Genomic DNA, 16306 nt, shown 5'->3' on the forward strand with positions numbered 1-16306 from the left:
TTAATCAAGCCATTATAGAGAGAGAAGAGTATTTTTGAGTGGTTTGATGTATTTTTGTCCTTTTGTGTCTGGTTCAAATGAAATGCTGCCCACAATACACAAACTGTATATTTGGAACATAATCTCTCAATGTTCGACTGTAGTGATGTAGAGGTAAGTGTAGATAGGTCAAGATTCAAAAGAGAAGTATGAATTATGAAACAGTGCAACTAGTGTTTCCAAACCGTCCTTGACCCAGATGCTAGAAACTGTAAACCGGTGGTGACCTGGGAAAATCAAAAGACCTAGCCCTATGTATAAGCGTTATCCCAGTAAACCCTTTGATTTTTTTGAAAAATCAAAATGTGAATATAACTCAAATTGTAGCTCACACTTCCGTGGAATCCCCAATGAGAGTTTGACTACACTTTGGTCAATTCTTTTGCCCCAATCGGCAATCGCTGTGCTTTCAGTAGACTTGGCAATTGGGTTGGGTGGTTGGGTTCGGGTTGGGTCAATGTATTTTAGGTTGATTTTGGGTCGGATTGAATTTCGGGTTGGGTTGTCAAATTTTAGACCCTAATCCTAAATGTTCAGGTTAGGGTTGACCCATGGGTCAATTCGGATCATCCTAAAAAATAATTAAATTTTAAAAAAATAAAGAAAATTTATATGAAAAATGTTAAAATTAAAAGAACTAACCTTAAAATTCCAAATATAAAATAAAAAACTTGAGCATTTAACAATTTAAAGAGTAAACAATAAAAAGTAAATACTAAATAGAAACTTCTAACAATCAGATCGGATTGGCCCATAACCCAACCCAACCCAATTTTTTTTGGATTGGGTGGGGTCGAGTCATTTTCACATTAGGGTAGCTAAATATGAGACCCTGACCCTGTTTTTTCGGGTTGGGTTGAGTCGAATTGGCCGGTTGGATCAACTTTTTGCCAGATCTAGCTTTCACCAACTACGGGTGTATTTGGTTCATTAATTTAGAGAAGCAAAAATTTTTCTTTTCCTCGTTCGGTAGCCACATGCTTCCAAACCGAAATGTCAAACTGATTTTTATTTTATTGCTTTTTATCAAAAATCAAATTGTCAAAAAAAAAATTATAACTTTCACCCAAAGCAACAGTTTCGCTTCAAAAGGAAATGTGGTGATCAGTGAATTAAGTAGGAACGCGTCTGACCGGTTTGCACATGATACACACGCATTTGTATGACTTGAGTAGGTCTCTCAACTCTCATGTATTTGGAAAAAAAAATTATTTCCTTGTTGTAGGAAGATGAAAATTTCTTGCCAAACTGTCTTCTTTTGCCTTTTATCTCTCAAAATCGGAGCAGTGAAGTGCTCATGCTACCAAACTCACATTAGTTTAAAGGCAAAATGCTAGCCATCGAAGACTGATTTTCACTTTATATGCTAGCCTCAGTACATCATTGAGATGCTGACTTGACACGGCCCATGGGCCTCACATGAATGTTGCTCTGTCTCCACTTAGTGTCCCTTCTATTGCAGCAAATTGGGCCAAGGAATGGGCTTCCTTACTTACATGGACAATAGAGAATTTAGGGTTGGACGGAAAGAATTTACATCTGCTATAATTGGAGTTATATTCCAAGTTCCAAAGGATCTGATGAGTAAATGGTCATCTTTACATTAATCAAAATACCCATAACATCTTAATCTACCCATTTACACCTTGACTGAACAGGAAGAGTCATTCATATCTTTCATTATTGGCTCAATATTACATATTTCCATGTACAAAAGAATGGAAGAAGTAAGTAATTAATCGAACTGAATTATTATTAAGAAATAAAAAAAGTATTCTCTCTCCATATCCCCAGCCATCCAGTGTGAGTAGAATAATGAATTAGATGGCCTTGTGAGTCTAGTGGAATGCTAGCTATTCATCCTTTTCTTCGTCTTCATCGTAGTAAAAAGGTAGAGGTACAGACTTGAATGCACGGTACTTCCCTACATTGTTCAAATGCTCATTCTCCAACCTGTTCAATTAACAGTTGATTTCTCATCAGCAAACAAAAATAATTACAAGATTCCATAGGAGTATTTCGTTTCCAAAGCCTCAGGTCTGAACCGTAGATAAATTCATATGGCACAAATCAGGATCCATCCTTTAATGGGCCCTCCTAAGAATATTTCATATGCCAAAATTAGGCAGGATGAAGTAATTTCTTTTCGAAACTTCTTGGGCTGCTTTTGGTTGCAGTGAAATCTGAGCCCGATACAAATTTTGTATCTGGTTCAGTCTTGCATCTATTTATTTGTAACTATGATTTGTATATATAAAAAAAATAAAAATTGTTTTTTTTTTGTCTCATTTGCATTCATTGGCAGGGTAAAATTTGCATCTAAAAACTGATGCAAAATTTGCACCAACTTCCTCCTACCTCAATTCTTTCTCATATAAAGTGGGGGCCTATATTTGGTCAGGTACAGAAGAAGGGATTGAGTCTTATTGGTTATGATGTGCGACTTAATCCAAAGTTCAAATACCAGTACAGATCACGCAACTCAGTATTGACTCGGCCAAGTTACCCAGGCCAGATTATATGAAATTTTCTATTGACCTTTGTCATCCATATATATATATATATATATATATATATATATATTTACATGAATGTCTCTGGCTAGAATAATAAGTTAACTTTAACTGGAGTAGAACCAAGATATATATACCTGAAGAAATTCCAAATGCCACGACGAACGATCTCCAGGCTTGCAACAATAGCAATCAAAACTTGTCTGTGTAATGACAGCTTAAAGTTCAACACAGTTTGCAGCCATGCAAATCTTAGCAGGACATTCAGTATCTGCAATTTTTCCAAAAATACTTGTCATAACAATATCAATTGGGTTCTTGGAAGAAGAAGAAGAAGAGTGAAACAAAACTTCTTTCTTACTTACCATGGCTGCGAAGTAAACGCTTTTGTGTGGGATGAGGAGCTTATCTCTCAACCAACGATTCTCAGACCGGCGTTGCAGGAGCCCCCAGTCAACAACAATGTCCCAGTAAGTGCCGCTGATTGCAGCAATGGCTGACGTGACCCAGGCCATCACCCACCAACCCTTTCCCTTGTCTAGATTGTAAGCTGTCCTCATAATGACAGCCACGATAGTTGAGAAGTATTTCAGCCCGTTATATCCCTGCATTCGGTCTTTTTCTTCGTACAGACGTCGAACGCACTGCGCCATAAGAACATATATAGAAACTACCTTGATGAGTTCTAACAGATTAATTAATATGGACTACAGAACAGAGTAGTATAATCAATCTTAAGGGGGGCAAAATGTCTCTGGACTGGACTGGACGTACCTGAAGGAAGCGGCACCAATATGGAATCACTGCTACAATGAAAAAGAATGTGTTGTAGACATGATTTGCTTTGCAAGTATTAATTCTGTGTCTGTAGTCTCCCCAACCGTAGTAGCAGACATAGAACTCCAGGCTTCTAATGGCTTGGACCTGTGGAATAGAATTAAACAGTAGTATTAATTAATGACTAGCTAGCTAATTGCTGTTCCAAACAGACCACCAAATGATGTCTATATTCTAATTAATGAGTAGATGGGAGCATGAAGTTCAAAAACTAACCTGACTAGTTAGCTGGTCTGCCAAGAAAAAGTCTCCTAGAGTAACCTGTAGAAAGAAGAATACCCAGCAATTAAAGATAAATTAATGAACCCATCTCAGCACAGAAGTTGTCCTGATGATCATCATGTACGTACCTTGTACAGAGGAGCACAAACACAATGGAATGCACAACGTAGAAGGAAATAGCGACTTGAGCGATACATGATGTTGAATGGGAAAAATATTATGATAACAAGAAGCTACACAAACAAAAAAAAGGAAAGAAAGATTTAATTTCCAGTCAAATTAAATATGCGCTTCCTACATTACATTTATTGAGAATAAGCAGAGAAGGATTAATGTAGGGTGAGGCTAGGAATCATACTGTAAGTAATCCCAGAGGGAGCAGCTCAGTGAAGGCCTTGTATTCTTTGGTTTTGGGGTCCATCTCCATGTCCAAGTTCAAGAGAACGCTTCCAAGAGCAAGCGTGCCAAGACTTGCACTGAAGAGAAAGACCTCTCCATACCCCAACTCCGTTCCTTGCTTGAAGCCAAATATGAATGGATAATTGACTCGGTAGCGTCTCCAGAAATATATATCCGCAGCATACATAACCATGTGAAGGACAATGAATCCAAACAAGCTGCAATGAAGTTTAATTTTGGATAACTTGAGCTTACAGGATTTAGCTTGTAACTATATTGAATATAATGGTTCTTCCAGTATTATACATATATATATATATAGTTTTGAAACTACAGCTAGCAGTGTTGATAACTAAGCTGCAAGGGAGATCAACCAATCTTACCTATAAAGCGGAAACATACTTTCCATATACTGAGCACCTTCTTCATGTTCTAGGATATTTCGGGCTCGGATGATTAAAATAAGGGCCACAAGTAGAGCTACGGTGCATCCAGCAAAGAAACCTGAAGAAATTTTACCAGAGAAGACAAGTTTTATATTCCACAAGTCTGAAAGGGCTTTTAGTTATTCTTCATTGTTTTAACTAATATCAGATTGACAAATGAATTCATCCTCCTAGTTGATACATACGAACATACAACACCGAGAAGCTTCTCGAGAATCTTACCCATCGAAAATGTAACCCTATGCCTTTCTTTCTTTGGTTTTGGTCTCAAGGTCTTAATTCCTTTACTACGATTTGAGTTTGAGAAGTGCTTGATGAATGTAGCTTCAACCCTCTCCATGAGCCTAGTCACCTGCTCCGCAAAATTGCAAAATCAATATCAACCAAGCTTGTTGAAAATTAATTAATTCACTACTGTTAGAAGTAATATATATTTCACATGCAGTAGAAGATGCTTCTACTATAAACAAATAAAAATAAGAAAACGAATTCAGAACTCTCCCACCCCACCCCATCCCAGTTATCCCTGCAACACATCAAGTTTATAGAATGAAGATTTAAAGTGACCGTTTTTTTTTTTTTTATGGAATGGGATAAAATTAAGAGTGACCATTCTTAATTTGATAGTACACATCGATCACAAAAGCTTACCACATCAGAGCTACCAAGGTAGGAATTGTCGACCATGTTCAGATAAGCTCTCGATACACTTCTTGATGCTATCTGCACAATTGGAAAACAAAATTTGTATATATTTAAGTGTATCGATATATCAGAAACTTTTTTGTTTATTTTAAGTTCAACTCTAGGTCAGTCAGATTGCTTATCAGAATGCTATTAAACATTTGGATATATAGTTGGTATATAATCTCACCTTGTCATATTTCTTCATTATCTTCGAGAATGCCAATAGATTCAAGAAGCTGAATCATTCAAAAGGAAACAATAAACATAGTTGAAAAATAACACAACCGAATTCAAGCAAATAAGTTTTCTGTATCCATGAAACTCATATTACCTGTAGCTCTTTAGAAGTCGAAGCTTCTGATAAAACTCGATAAAAGCTCGCTTTAGTTGTTCCTCAATTTTCCTCAGCTCCTCCTTTTTAAAATTCAATTCTTTGTTTTTGGGAACCTTGAGGAACCTTTTTATGGTGGATATCGGACTCTCGAGTCTGCTGTTAATCTTCACACGGCTAAGGATTTCTAATGGAGCAGGCCTGTTGGCCTTCATTTTGTTTGGATTAGCTTCGCTCATGACAGTCCTGTTGATAGTTCCGGTGTCATTGACGTTTGTGTCCTCACTTGAGTCATCCGAATTCTCTGGGGTGCTTGGTTCAGCCTCTTCTATTACAGCCATGCGCCTACCTGCATTGTCAACGAATTCTTTGATCTCATCAGAAAACCAGAGGCAGCCATTACTCTTTCACTCTCTCTCTCTTGTTGCAGGGGGACATAGGAAACTTGTACTGGTCGCATTGTATATGATTTAGGGTTGTAAATGGGTTGAGTTAAACGGTAAACGCAGCTTGACCCAACCCTATAGGGTCAGGTTAAATGGTAAACCCGGCTTGCTATTTGGTATGGCTTCTAGTCCCATAACCTTAGGCTGTGTTCGGTTTGAAGGAAAAAATAGGAAAATAAAGGGAAACGTAGGGAAACCTTTACAAACCTTGCATAGGTTTTCCTTTCTTTCCCTACCTTTTCCTTCAAATTAAACCAAACATAGCCTTTAAAGTATAGGATTTCTTTTCATGTTTGTCTTAATTTTTCTTTTTTTTTTCTTGGAAGTGACACCTTTGGAACCCATAAACCAAATTTTAACTTAAATGAATGACATTTAGTTTTTAAAATGTGTTATAAAAAATATAATTAAAAGGCTGTTGGTTGAATTATAATCCACCAGTTCAGGGACCTCACCTAATAATTTAAGATAGTATTAGAGTCTCTTTGACTAAACGGTTTAGTGTCTAATTCCTCTTTGCCTCTATTATAATTAATTAAATTTCAGTACAAGATAAGGGTGGGGTGTTGTAAATAAATAAAAAAATCACTTTCCCTAATAGGTTAAGTTTTTAGGTGGAATAGTTATTTGAGAATGATTGTGAAACCTGTATTTATGTTAATTGGAGATATTTTATTTCAATACAAACCCAAAATAGTAAATTTGTATGTAATACTACAAAATATATGATTTATGTATAAATTGTTGACCATGGTCAACGTTTTGAAGAACTTGACACTTGGAGACACGGTTTTGGAACTAACTCCTGGATCAACCAGTCATACTGTCCAGGTCGGTGGCTCAGAACATTTCCATCAAGTCCCCCTTAACATACGAATGAAACGTGGATAAATCGACGTTTCAACTAAAAATTCAGTTGATGTGATGCTGCAAACGCTGACGTATTCGCAGTTTATTGAAGCAATTCTTAACTTATATGATTACAGCTCTTCCCTCCAACCTCATTTATCCAATTAAATATGGGTAGTTGGATACGCCAGTGATAAAAAATTAAAAATAAAAGGAGAAAAAAAAACAAGTAATGTAATATATTTTGTTAAGAGGTTGACGTTTCCGTGTTTTAATGGGGTCGCACGGAAGTTGAAGTCTTTGCTTGCAGAAAAAAAGTAATGCTTGTAAACAACGACTGATGCAACTCTTGTTAGGTGGGACGTGGGATCCATGAAAGATGTTTCCAACTTTGTCTTTTAGCGCGCTGTATGATTCCACCTTATCATTAGAGTGAAGAATAGAGACAGAGTTGCAATACTCGATGTTTACCGGCATTTCTTCGTTTTTTTCCTGAGTGAAGACATCGATCGAGGAGAGGAGAATGGTTGGACTTAGCTAAAATCCACCCATTACATGTTTGCCAAATTGACAAACGGGACAATTGATGAAGAGATATAAATTGTTATGCAAAGATCGAGAGACGAGACTTACTGGAACTGCTGTCTCTGGCGCTGGAAGGAGTAGAGGCGGTCACTGCCGACGCAGAGCTGGCAACATCTGAAGCAAGACGAGCCATCTCGGCTGACCCATCGAACAACTCTGTGGGATTTTCGACCTTTATCCGAAATGCTATCAATGCGTCCATCTGTTTATTCAACATGTTGGCCTCCTTCATTACCTCCTCCACCTTATCCCTGTAGAAGATATTCACTTTGTTGAATTCGTCATCCAGTCTTCTGAAGTAGACGAGCTCGTACTCTCCTCCTTCTTCAGACGACATAAGAAAATGAGTCTGGTAGCGCCCCTCCCAATTGTCGTCTCGTTGTTCCGGATTAACGACTCGTATCACTTGATCCTCAACGTCTCCTTCGGCGTGGCTTCTTACACTGTTGTATCTTTTCATTAGGCCGCTGAAGGATCTGTAAATTGCCATCCTTCTCTTTGATCCACTTCTCGGAGTCACCGGAGGCTTAGTTCTTTGCTTGAAAGATTGGATGTCTTTTAGTATGATCTTGAGATACTCGTAGTCCATGTAGGCTTCTTGCCATTCTGGGACCATTTGGGAGGCAAACTCCTTCCCGAACTTCATCTTTTCGTTGTTTCTGATGCCAGCTGCGAACAATGTTTGGATGAACTACTCAATGGGTTATTGGATTATGTAAAGAATTGAAGCAGTGAAACCCTTCAATTGTCTCGATCTCTTAGTATTTTTCACACAGAAGCGAGATTAGGTTAAGAACCTCCTCTAAGGTGAGGTGCATATATAAAGCTAAAGGCGCTAGGAATTGGGTTTCGTGGTGTTGCAAGCCAGAAGCTTCTTACTTTAGAAAAGATCAAACATGGAAAAGGGAGTAAAATGAGTTAGGTGGAGAGAAAACTAGGGGCCCCCCAGTCGTCTAGTCAGAGTTTGAGAATCAGAACGCCAAGTTTCATAAACCTTATCGTATTTGTATATGTGTATCATCTACTGAATTAATGTTTTTCAAAAATACAAGTTATTTTAATCTTAAATGGATTAAAGTTGACAAAATGGGGGATTCATGCATTCAGAACTAAGAACAATTATTAACGATAACTAACTGTCGTTGATATGAGAAAAATGCGATGATTACCAAACTAATTGGGTGGGTTACGTAGACATCCCACATATATATATATATATTGAATTGTGCCTTGAATTCTTGTTTGCCTCGCTTGATGACTGGTTCGTTTGACAATTTCTTTTTTTTTTTTTTTTTTCAGTTTGTGGGTTCGATCTAAATATATTATGTTAAGGATTTAGGGTTTTTCTTATTTATGTATTATTTGACTTATACACGAATTAAGATAAATCAAATTTTAAAGTGAGAGCTGGGAAGATTTTCTTTGTAAAACAGAGATTACAAAACATAAATCTCTCCGTGCATTCTTGATTAGTTAGTATATTTTACGTTCTGTTTTTGCCAATCGTTTTCAGACAGATGTTGGGTTTATTTTCTCGCAACAATATGTTTGTTTGTAGGAAATGTGGAGTCCATTAATTAAGGGGTGCTGCCTCGTTACATTGGGTTGACTGTGGACCCGAATCAGTCAGTCTCAACCCGTCATATACACATGACAAGACTCCACGTTGAAAAGCCCACAGGCGACAGCAGACAGCACCATACCACGTGTCGTTGTACTCAATCTCCACCCTCAATTTGCTGATTAAAAAAAAAAAAAGAGATTAACGTCATCTAGAAACATGTTGGAGACTCTCTAACCTGACACTTGTCAAATTGCAAGTGTGTTATGAGTTATGACATTCAGTTGAGGTGTGGGACTCTCTAACCTGACAAATGTTGGAGACTCTTAACGTCATCTAGAAACTCCCATCATCTAAGACCCGAGAATTAAACTATTAAAGTGAGTCAATACTCAAATACCAAGAAGGCAAAAATCACTCAGTGGGCTACTTGATCTGTTGGCTTTGTTCTTAGGGGTTAGGCCGTGCGCGTTTGGATTCTTTTGCAACCGTTGTACAATATTTTACGATATTTAAGGGCGGATCCAATGACGTTCGATATAAATATAAATATAGGTTTAATAATACAAAATATAAGACTTTATACGTGTATTTACACTCTTTCCAGAAGAGTATAAATACTGTTTATATGCCCACCAAATACTAATTTAATTTTGATATTTTGCAAGCATTCAATGCGTGCAGATTAAACCAATGTAAGAAATAATGTTCCCATTTAAAGTCAAATCATCAATTTAGCGCTTACGTGGAGTCAAAAAAGAGACCAAAAGACTGGTTTCGGACACCACCCTTTTTTAGCAATGCATTAGAAACATATACAGCTAATCATAAATAGGGTGTCAACGGTATTCGACAAGATTTGAATTCGATTGGAATATTTTATTTATATCGAATAGTTAATCGCATTTGTATTTGGATATGATCTTATTCCGAATTTAATTTGTATATATAGCATATAAAATATTTAGATGTTTTATACAATTTATATATAAATCAATTAAATTATATAAATAATTTATATATTTATATATTATATATAAATAAAATATTTATTAATTATCTAAAATAATTAATTGATCAAATTTAAAACGAATCAAATATTTAATCAGATTCAAATTCAAATATTAATTTTCAATATCCATTGGATATTAGATTTTCTAATCGGATTTGAATTCGGATATTATCTAATTAGATTCGAATTCGATCCGTTTACACCCTTAATACATGCATGCAGGACCATTGTCATTCACAAATTGGCTCGTTTAAATTTAGGATTCCAATTTACCAATTCATTATATGGTCTTAATTAATTTGATACATGGAGTATTTGATATGGTATCCTCGTCTATGGTTGGCATTGACATGGTGGAATGGCCAATGTCTAGTTTATAGGCTCACAGCCCTTTGCAACTGTACATTGAAAATATTTATTATTTATATACTTTTATTCATGGGTAGATATTCCCAATATACAACTACAATGGATTGTAAGGATGACGTGGAAACCAAACCCCAATTCAATAGAGACAGCTACATTACAATTTACAAAACAAAATTAGTGTTGAATTGATGTACAGAATATACATAAAGATGTCTAAATGTTTTGTCACCGGTCATGCTTCAAAAGTTATATTACATTCCATTCATTTTTCTCATCAAGTTGATCCATTTCTTTATTAATTACTATGCCTTTCTTTTTGTTCAAATGTATGAACTGTGAAGTAATTACCTCTTATTGGGTTCAATTGATTCCATCCTTCTATTTTCCTTTTGGGCCCATTAATTTTTTGGTAAAATAGGAACTCAGATTTGGTCCTCACAGCCTTTTGCAGCCGTGCATTGAGTATATCTCCATTTGTATGTGTTTATTCATTGGAAAATGTTTTCAATAGAAAGCTGGAAAGGGCTGTGAGGATTGAAATCGGCTTCAGTAACTAAAATAAAGTAGATAGGTACTTAAATATTCCCCGTGGTAAAGGCTGTTCGAATGGGCTGAAGCCGATCTATCAAATCCCAATTCCGTAAATAGAGAGGGTAAATTGGCCAACTTTTTCTGTTGACAAATATACCCAAATTCACGTATTGGTAATTGTGGGTCTAACAGTAAATCGTTTATCCATGGTTTGTGGTGGATGACTTTCCATCTTGATCCTCCTTATTCACAAGTATCAGTAAAACGCGGGCTGCAGCGTTTTCGGGCGTCCTACTTCTTTGCTTGAAACGTTGAAAGTTGAAACTCTTTCCGTAGGGTCTGTCTTGACATCGACAGACCCTGAGCATGTAACAAGGATATATAAAAGGGGGGCCGGGTTAGGCCTAGGCCATCACTTGGCTAAAATTAATGAACCGTCTGCGTCTATAAACTACAAGGTCCCATATCATTAAAATCAACTTTGCTGTCTTGGGGCTCACTGGGGGGTGGGTCGTGGGTGTACACACACATAAGGCCCAGTGGCTAGGACCAGGAGAACCAGAGCCTACAGTCCTGAATATCTCTGCTTGGGAGATCTAGATGAATGTATGTGCCACCACCATCTGATCGATCAGTTCTTAACTACTTGACCATTGACAAGTGATCGGCATAAAAAGAAGTGGTTAGTTCGTTGAAAAAAGAACAGGTACGTGGGGTGGGACTATGTATCACTCTCATAGCCATGCAGGATATGATGCAGCACAGGGCTGTTGTCTTATAAATATATAAAATCTCATCTCATGTGCAAAGAGACGTGATCGATATATATAAAACCCCCATTCTTTTAATTTTCCTACTGCACCTCTCACCCACATGTAAATATATATTAATTATTTGATATGGCCTTAATTTGAAATGAATCCATTTGCTAAGGCTGTCCATTAATAGAAATTGTCCATATAAACATTTAAGTATTTTACATGACCAAACTCCCATAAAATGGCCAATCCATCTTATTAAATTTTTTTATGACAAAATTACCTCAGATTGTTCATATGTAATAATTATACATAAATATCATGCCTGTTGGCTCAATCCCAGGTATTAGGCCCAGGCCCAACTCTAAAATTTGTGAGCCTAGTGTGGGTTGAGCCCAAATCAGAAATAATTTTGTCTTAAAATTAATTAATAAGTTTTATTGACCGTTCAAGGGTAATTTAATCATATAAAATACTTATATGCCTATAACTTCTATTAATGGTCACCCTTAATGAAAGCTGAATTTTGAACAATAAAACTTACTAACAGGATGTTCTCTACAGGTTTTGAAATGCAAAAAAATCAGGGTGAGTTTTATATAATAAAATAAGGAAGAGAGAGAGAGAGAGAGGGAGAGAGGGGGTCAGATATGGAATTCATGGCCTCATGTATCTCGGGCTTTGTAGTTAGATAGATACAAAGACGATTGCCAGGTTTGCCACCCATAGTTTTTTCAAGAGCAGCTTCATCCAAGCTGATCGCCATTTCGAACTCAAGCTTTCATTTTGGGAAATAAATTTGTCGATAAAAGCTCGGGGAATGAGTATTTTGGCGGATCGCGATAGAAGGGGTGTAGATGCAACTGTGATGATTTCAGAAATTTAAATATATATGAGGGGCCTTAACTTCGAACAAAATCCAAAATATTGATGGTTGGCCCAGCCAGCTAAGTCCATCTAGTCTGTTGAGAGTGTAGGTAGTCATGATTGTTGTCGGCATTGTGAATGATGGGTACAATCTCGAAAGGTTCAAAAGAAAAGGTATGTGTTGGGCTACTGGGCGTTTGTTGAGGGAGAGTTTATATATCCAATTCTACATAAAGTTGCTTTACTAACTTAAAGTATACCACATCAGCATTTTATTTTAATAAATCCTCAAGCATTAGAGAAAATAAGAATTTAACGCTTTTCCAAATACCCATGCATATTGATGAAAGAAGATTTGGCCCGACCTCGTCATTATTTAATAGAATACGTGGCAAAAGCAAACAGCTCGGAACAACAGTGCGCCCAAGGCGCGAGCACCAAAGGGAGGAACCAGTAGTTCGAACTCCCTACCAGCAGTCCGAACTCCTTACTAGGAGTCCGAGCTCCCTACAAGGAGCCCGAACTCTCCCTTAGGCCCCGAGCCTCACAAGGCAGTGACCCGAACTGGCCCGCCTCATGGCAGTTCAGGACACTCCCCTATCCGAACTCAAGACTTCATCTCGCTCACCACTCCAGCACTTCACCTCCAAGACGCTAGACTGAACAAACATACCATACCTGACACCGAGGATGTCCGTATCCAAGGGCGGCGCACCTGACTGACTTGGGATCTGACGCTTGACAACCGCACTTCAAACGACCACCTGCCACCGTCGTCACCAGCCGCAGAGACGGCTCCGACAAAGGGAGCAGTGGTGGTTCTGCCCAGCCAGAGGAGATGACATCCGAACTGGCAGGAGCTCAGAAATAATCATACCTGATCTGACAGAAGCTTAGAAGTGAGTGCGCGAGGTGGTTATAAAAGGCTCCCTACCCCCTAAGAACAAGGTATGCAAACTTTGTGCCATCTGGTTTTATCTTGCCTTTGAAGAATTCTAACTTGAGCTTCGGAGCATTCATACCGGGTTCCCCCCGGAGCTTCCTCATCTTCTCCGTTTCAGGTTCCCTGTAGTTCTGTTTAGAGGCAAGGTCGTTGACAGCTAGGACCAGCCGGATTGCGCACCATCAATTGGCGCCGTCTGTGGGAACGCTTCTAAAAGCCTCCCTCTAAAACTCTCATAACCTCTTCTTCCAAAAATCCCAACACTCATGGCTTCTTCCAACAATGCCGGACGTGGCACAGAGACGAACACCACCGGGGAGCAACTCCAAGCCCCCGTGGTGTGCATCGGACAGTTCACCATCCCCCTTCCGGTGGACGGGATCCCCAGCTTGAATGCGCCTCAAACAGTGGCGCCCATATACCTTCCTGTCATGAACAACCCTCTTCCACTCCCTGTCGAAACAACTTTTGCCAAACCAACTGCTGCCCCCCTGGCGACCCGCCAGAGCCAGTTTGACGACCTGATGCAATGCATGCGGCCAATGCAAGCCCAAATGCAACAATTCCAGCAGCACCAAGTACTACACCACCTCTCTCAACAGCACTACCAGCAGCAGTTCCCCCAACTACCCCTGAACCAATCACTGCTTCCACCTCGGCACCCTGCTCCGAAGCCGGTTAAGGCCTTCCCTCAGGGTTGACGCCCCCACCAGGGAGAAGCCTCCCGGCCCCAGAACCCCCCTAACAGCCAGGCCTCCTCCCCAGGCCGAAGGGAAAGAAAAATCACCCCCACCTTGCAGCTCGCAGGCGGGTCAGGAACCTCGCCCGCAAGGTCAGCACCTCGGCGCTCCAGGCCCGAGTTCCCACTCACAGAGAACCGATTCAGCGCCCTGGCAGCAGACTACCAACATTCTAGGCCCATCGAGCTCAGCAACACAGAGGCCAGCAGCGCCAATACCAGGCCCACTCAACAACGAAGGTGCCGACGAAGTCGCCGAACTGCCACCCGTGTCCTGCCCGAGCTCAGAGGTAAGGAAGAGACGAGCTCGGACGAGGTAAAAGCTACCCCTATTCTCTCAGTTCCTTCCCCCCTCGCATCAGAACTCCTGGCAGTCCCCATGCCCAGAGACTTCAAGCTTCCACCTTTGGACAAGTATGATGGGTCCTTTGACCCCAACGACCACGTCGATGCTTTCCAATCCCAAATGCCTTCACCACCACCTTCAGGGGGTGGCCCGCACCTGGTACAGGAACCTAGCCCCAGGGTCAATAAGAAGCTGGACCCAATTCGTGCAGGTCTTCACAACACACTTCGTTACCAGCAAGCGGTGCCCCAGAACTGAGGAAAGCATCTTCGGAGTAGTCCAGAGAGAAGGAGAATCCATCCGGGGCTACATCAAGCGGTTCAATGAAGCATGCTTGCAGATACCGCGATTAGACCCCGCGGTACAGCTCGCGGCGGCCAAGAGAGGAGTAAGGCACAAGGAGTTTAAATGGCACATGGTAGCCAGCCAGCCCGCGACCGTGGCCGAATTCCTCAAACTCGCAGACAACTTCATGAAAACAGAGGAAGAGATCAACCAAAGGACCGAAGGTGGGGTCGAGAAAAAGAAAAGAGAAGGTGAGCCCTTCAACCCAGGTGACAAAAGAAACCTGGCCCGAGAGGCGAAGCCGAGCCAGCCGTCCCGAGCTCCCTTAGCAGTTCGGACGGATTACACGCCGTTAAACACGAGGCGGACCAAGATCTTGATGACGATCAAAGACGCCCCATACGTGAAGTGGCCACCTCGCCTGAAGGGGAATCCAAACGAGAGAAATAAAAATATGTACTGTAGTTTTCATAGAGATCACGATCATAGTACCGAACAGTGTAATAATCTCCGGGACGAGATAGAGGGACTCATCCGTCGCAGATACTTGAGAAATTTTGTACAGCATAATAATAATAATAACAATAAAGCAGGTCGGCAAGGGGAGCACGGAAAGGATGCCCCCGAATCCAGCAGCAGACTAGCCGAAGCGTCGCAACGACAGCCTCCGGAAGAGAGGCTAGTTCGGGGAACCATCCATGTAATAGTGGGAGGTTCGGTGGTAGCAGGATGTACTTCGGCAGCAGCCCGGACGTCAGTTCGCGAGGCAGCCCGAGAAGAACAGAACCCTCCAAAGAGGCCGAAGACAGAAGAACCAATCTTCTTAACGCAGGACGATGCACGAGGTGTCCACTACCCCCACGATGACGCGCTCGTCATAAAACTAAGGATCAGCGACTTCGAGGTCAGGCGCATACTTGTGGATTCAGGTAGTTCGGTAGACATCCTCTTCAAGTCGGCATTTGACCAGCTACAGTTGAGAAGCGAGCTGAAGCCCTCGAACACTCCCCTGGTGGGCTTCAGCGGAGAGGAAGTCAGGCCCCTCGGAAAGATAACAGTACCTGTGGAAGTCGGCACATGGCCCTCTACGGTTAGACTCAACCACGATTTCCTGGTGGTCACGACCCCCTCCCCATATAATGCCATAATAGGACGGTCATTTACGCATATTCTGCGGGCAGTGGTCTCCACCTACTATCTGGCAATGAAGTTCCCAACAAACTTCGGTGTGGGGGTAGCGCGGAGCGACCAGCTTGAGTCCCGCAAGTGTTATGTTACCGCCTTGAAGGGAAAAACCAAGGCAACCGACGACCTCGAGCTGGAGCGGCCAACGGAGCAAGGCAAGGAATGAGCTTCGCCCACGGAGGAAACAGTCACAATTTTGACTTCGGCTACGAATCTAGCTCGGACAATACAGATCGGTGCTTCCGTCAATGAGCCTCTACGGGCCGAACTGGTGAGTTTCTTACTTCAAAATTTAGATATTTTTGCATGGTCCGCGGCCGATATGCCCGGTATTGACTATAGCCTTATAACTCCCA

General features: G+C 40.5%; 1 protein-coding gene across 1 annotated transcript; it reads right to left on the reverse strand.

Moving 5' to 3' along the window:
* Positions 1–1579: 1579 nt before the first annotated feature.
* LOC148854321 (phosphate transporter PHO1 homolog 3-like) lies at positions 1580–8229 on the reverse strand. Its single transcript, XM_088982303.1, has 13 exons — positions 7403–8229; positions 5475–5823; positions 5331–5379; positions 5108–5179; positions 4679–4808; positions 4394–4514; positions 3970–4228; positions 3740–3844; positions 3606–3650; positions 3327–3476; positions 2918–3196; positions 2690–2823; positions 1580–1992 (listed from the first exon to the last, which is right to left on the reverse strand). Exons 1-13 carry the CDS (start codon positions 7998–8000, stop codon positions 1893–1895), a joined length of 2391 nt encoding a protein of 796 aa, XP_088838429.1. The 5' UTR covers positions 8001–8229; the 3' UTR covers positions 1580–1892.
* Between the last annotated feature and the right edge of the window lie 8077 nt (positions 8230–16306).

The sequence above is a fragment of the Nelumbo lutea genome, chromosome 4 (assembly GCF_056320005.1).
Source record: "Nelumbo lutea isolate HS-2025 chromosome 4, American lotus-T2T, whole genome shotgun sequence".
NCBI lineage: Eukaryota > Viridiplantae > Streptophyta > Magnoliopsida > Proteales > Nelumbonaceae > Nelumbo > Nelumbo lutea.

Bases quoted from the DNA above. Each gene is read 5' to 3' on its own strand.
- LOC148854321 (XM_088982303.1), bottom strand. From the start codon at position 8,000: ATGAAGTTCGGGAAGGAGTTTGCCTCCCAAATGGTCCCAGAATGGCAA. The intron at 5,824-7,402 runs GTAAGTCTCGTC...TTGACAATGCAG, and splicing joins CGCCAGAGACAGCAGTTCCA to GTAGGCGCATGGCTGTAATA. The intron at 5,180-5,330 runs GTGAGATTATAT...CCAATTGTGCAG, and splicing joins TAATGAAGAAATATGACAAG to ATAGCATCAAGAAGTGTATC.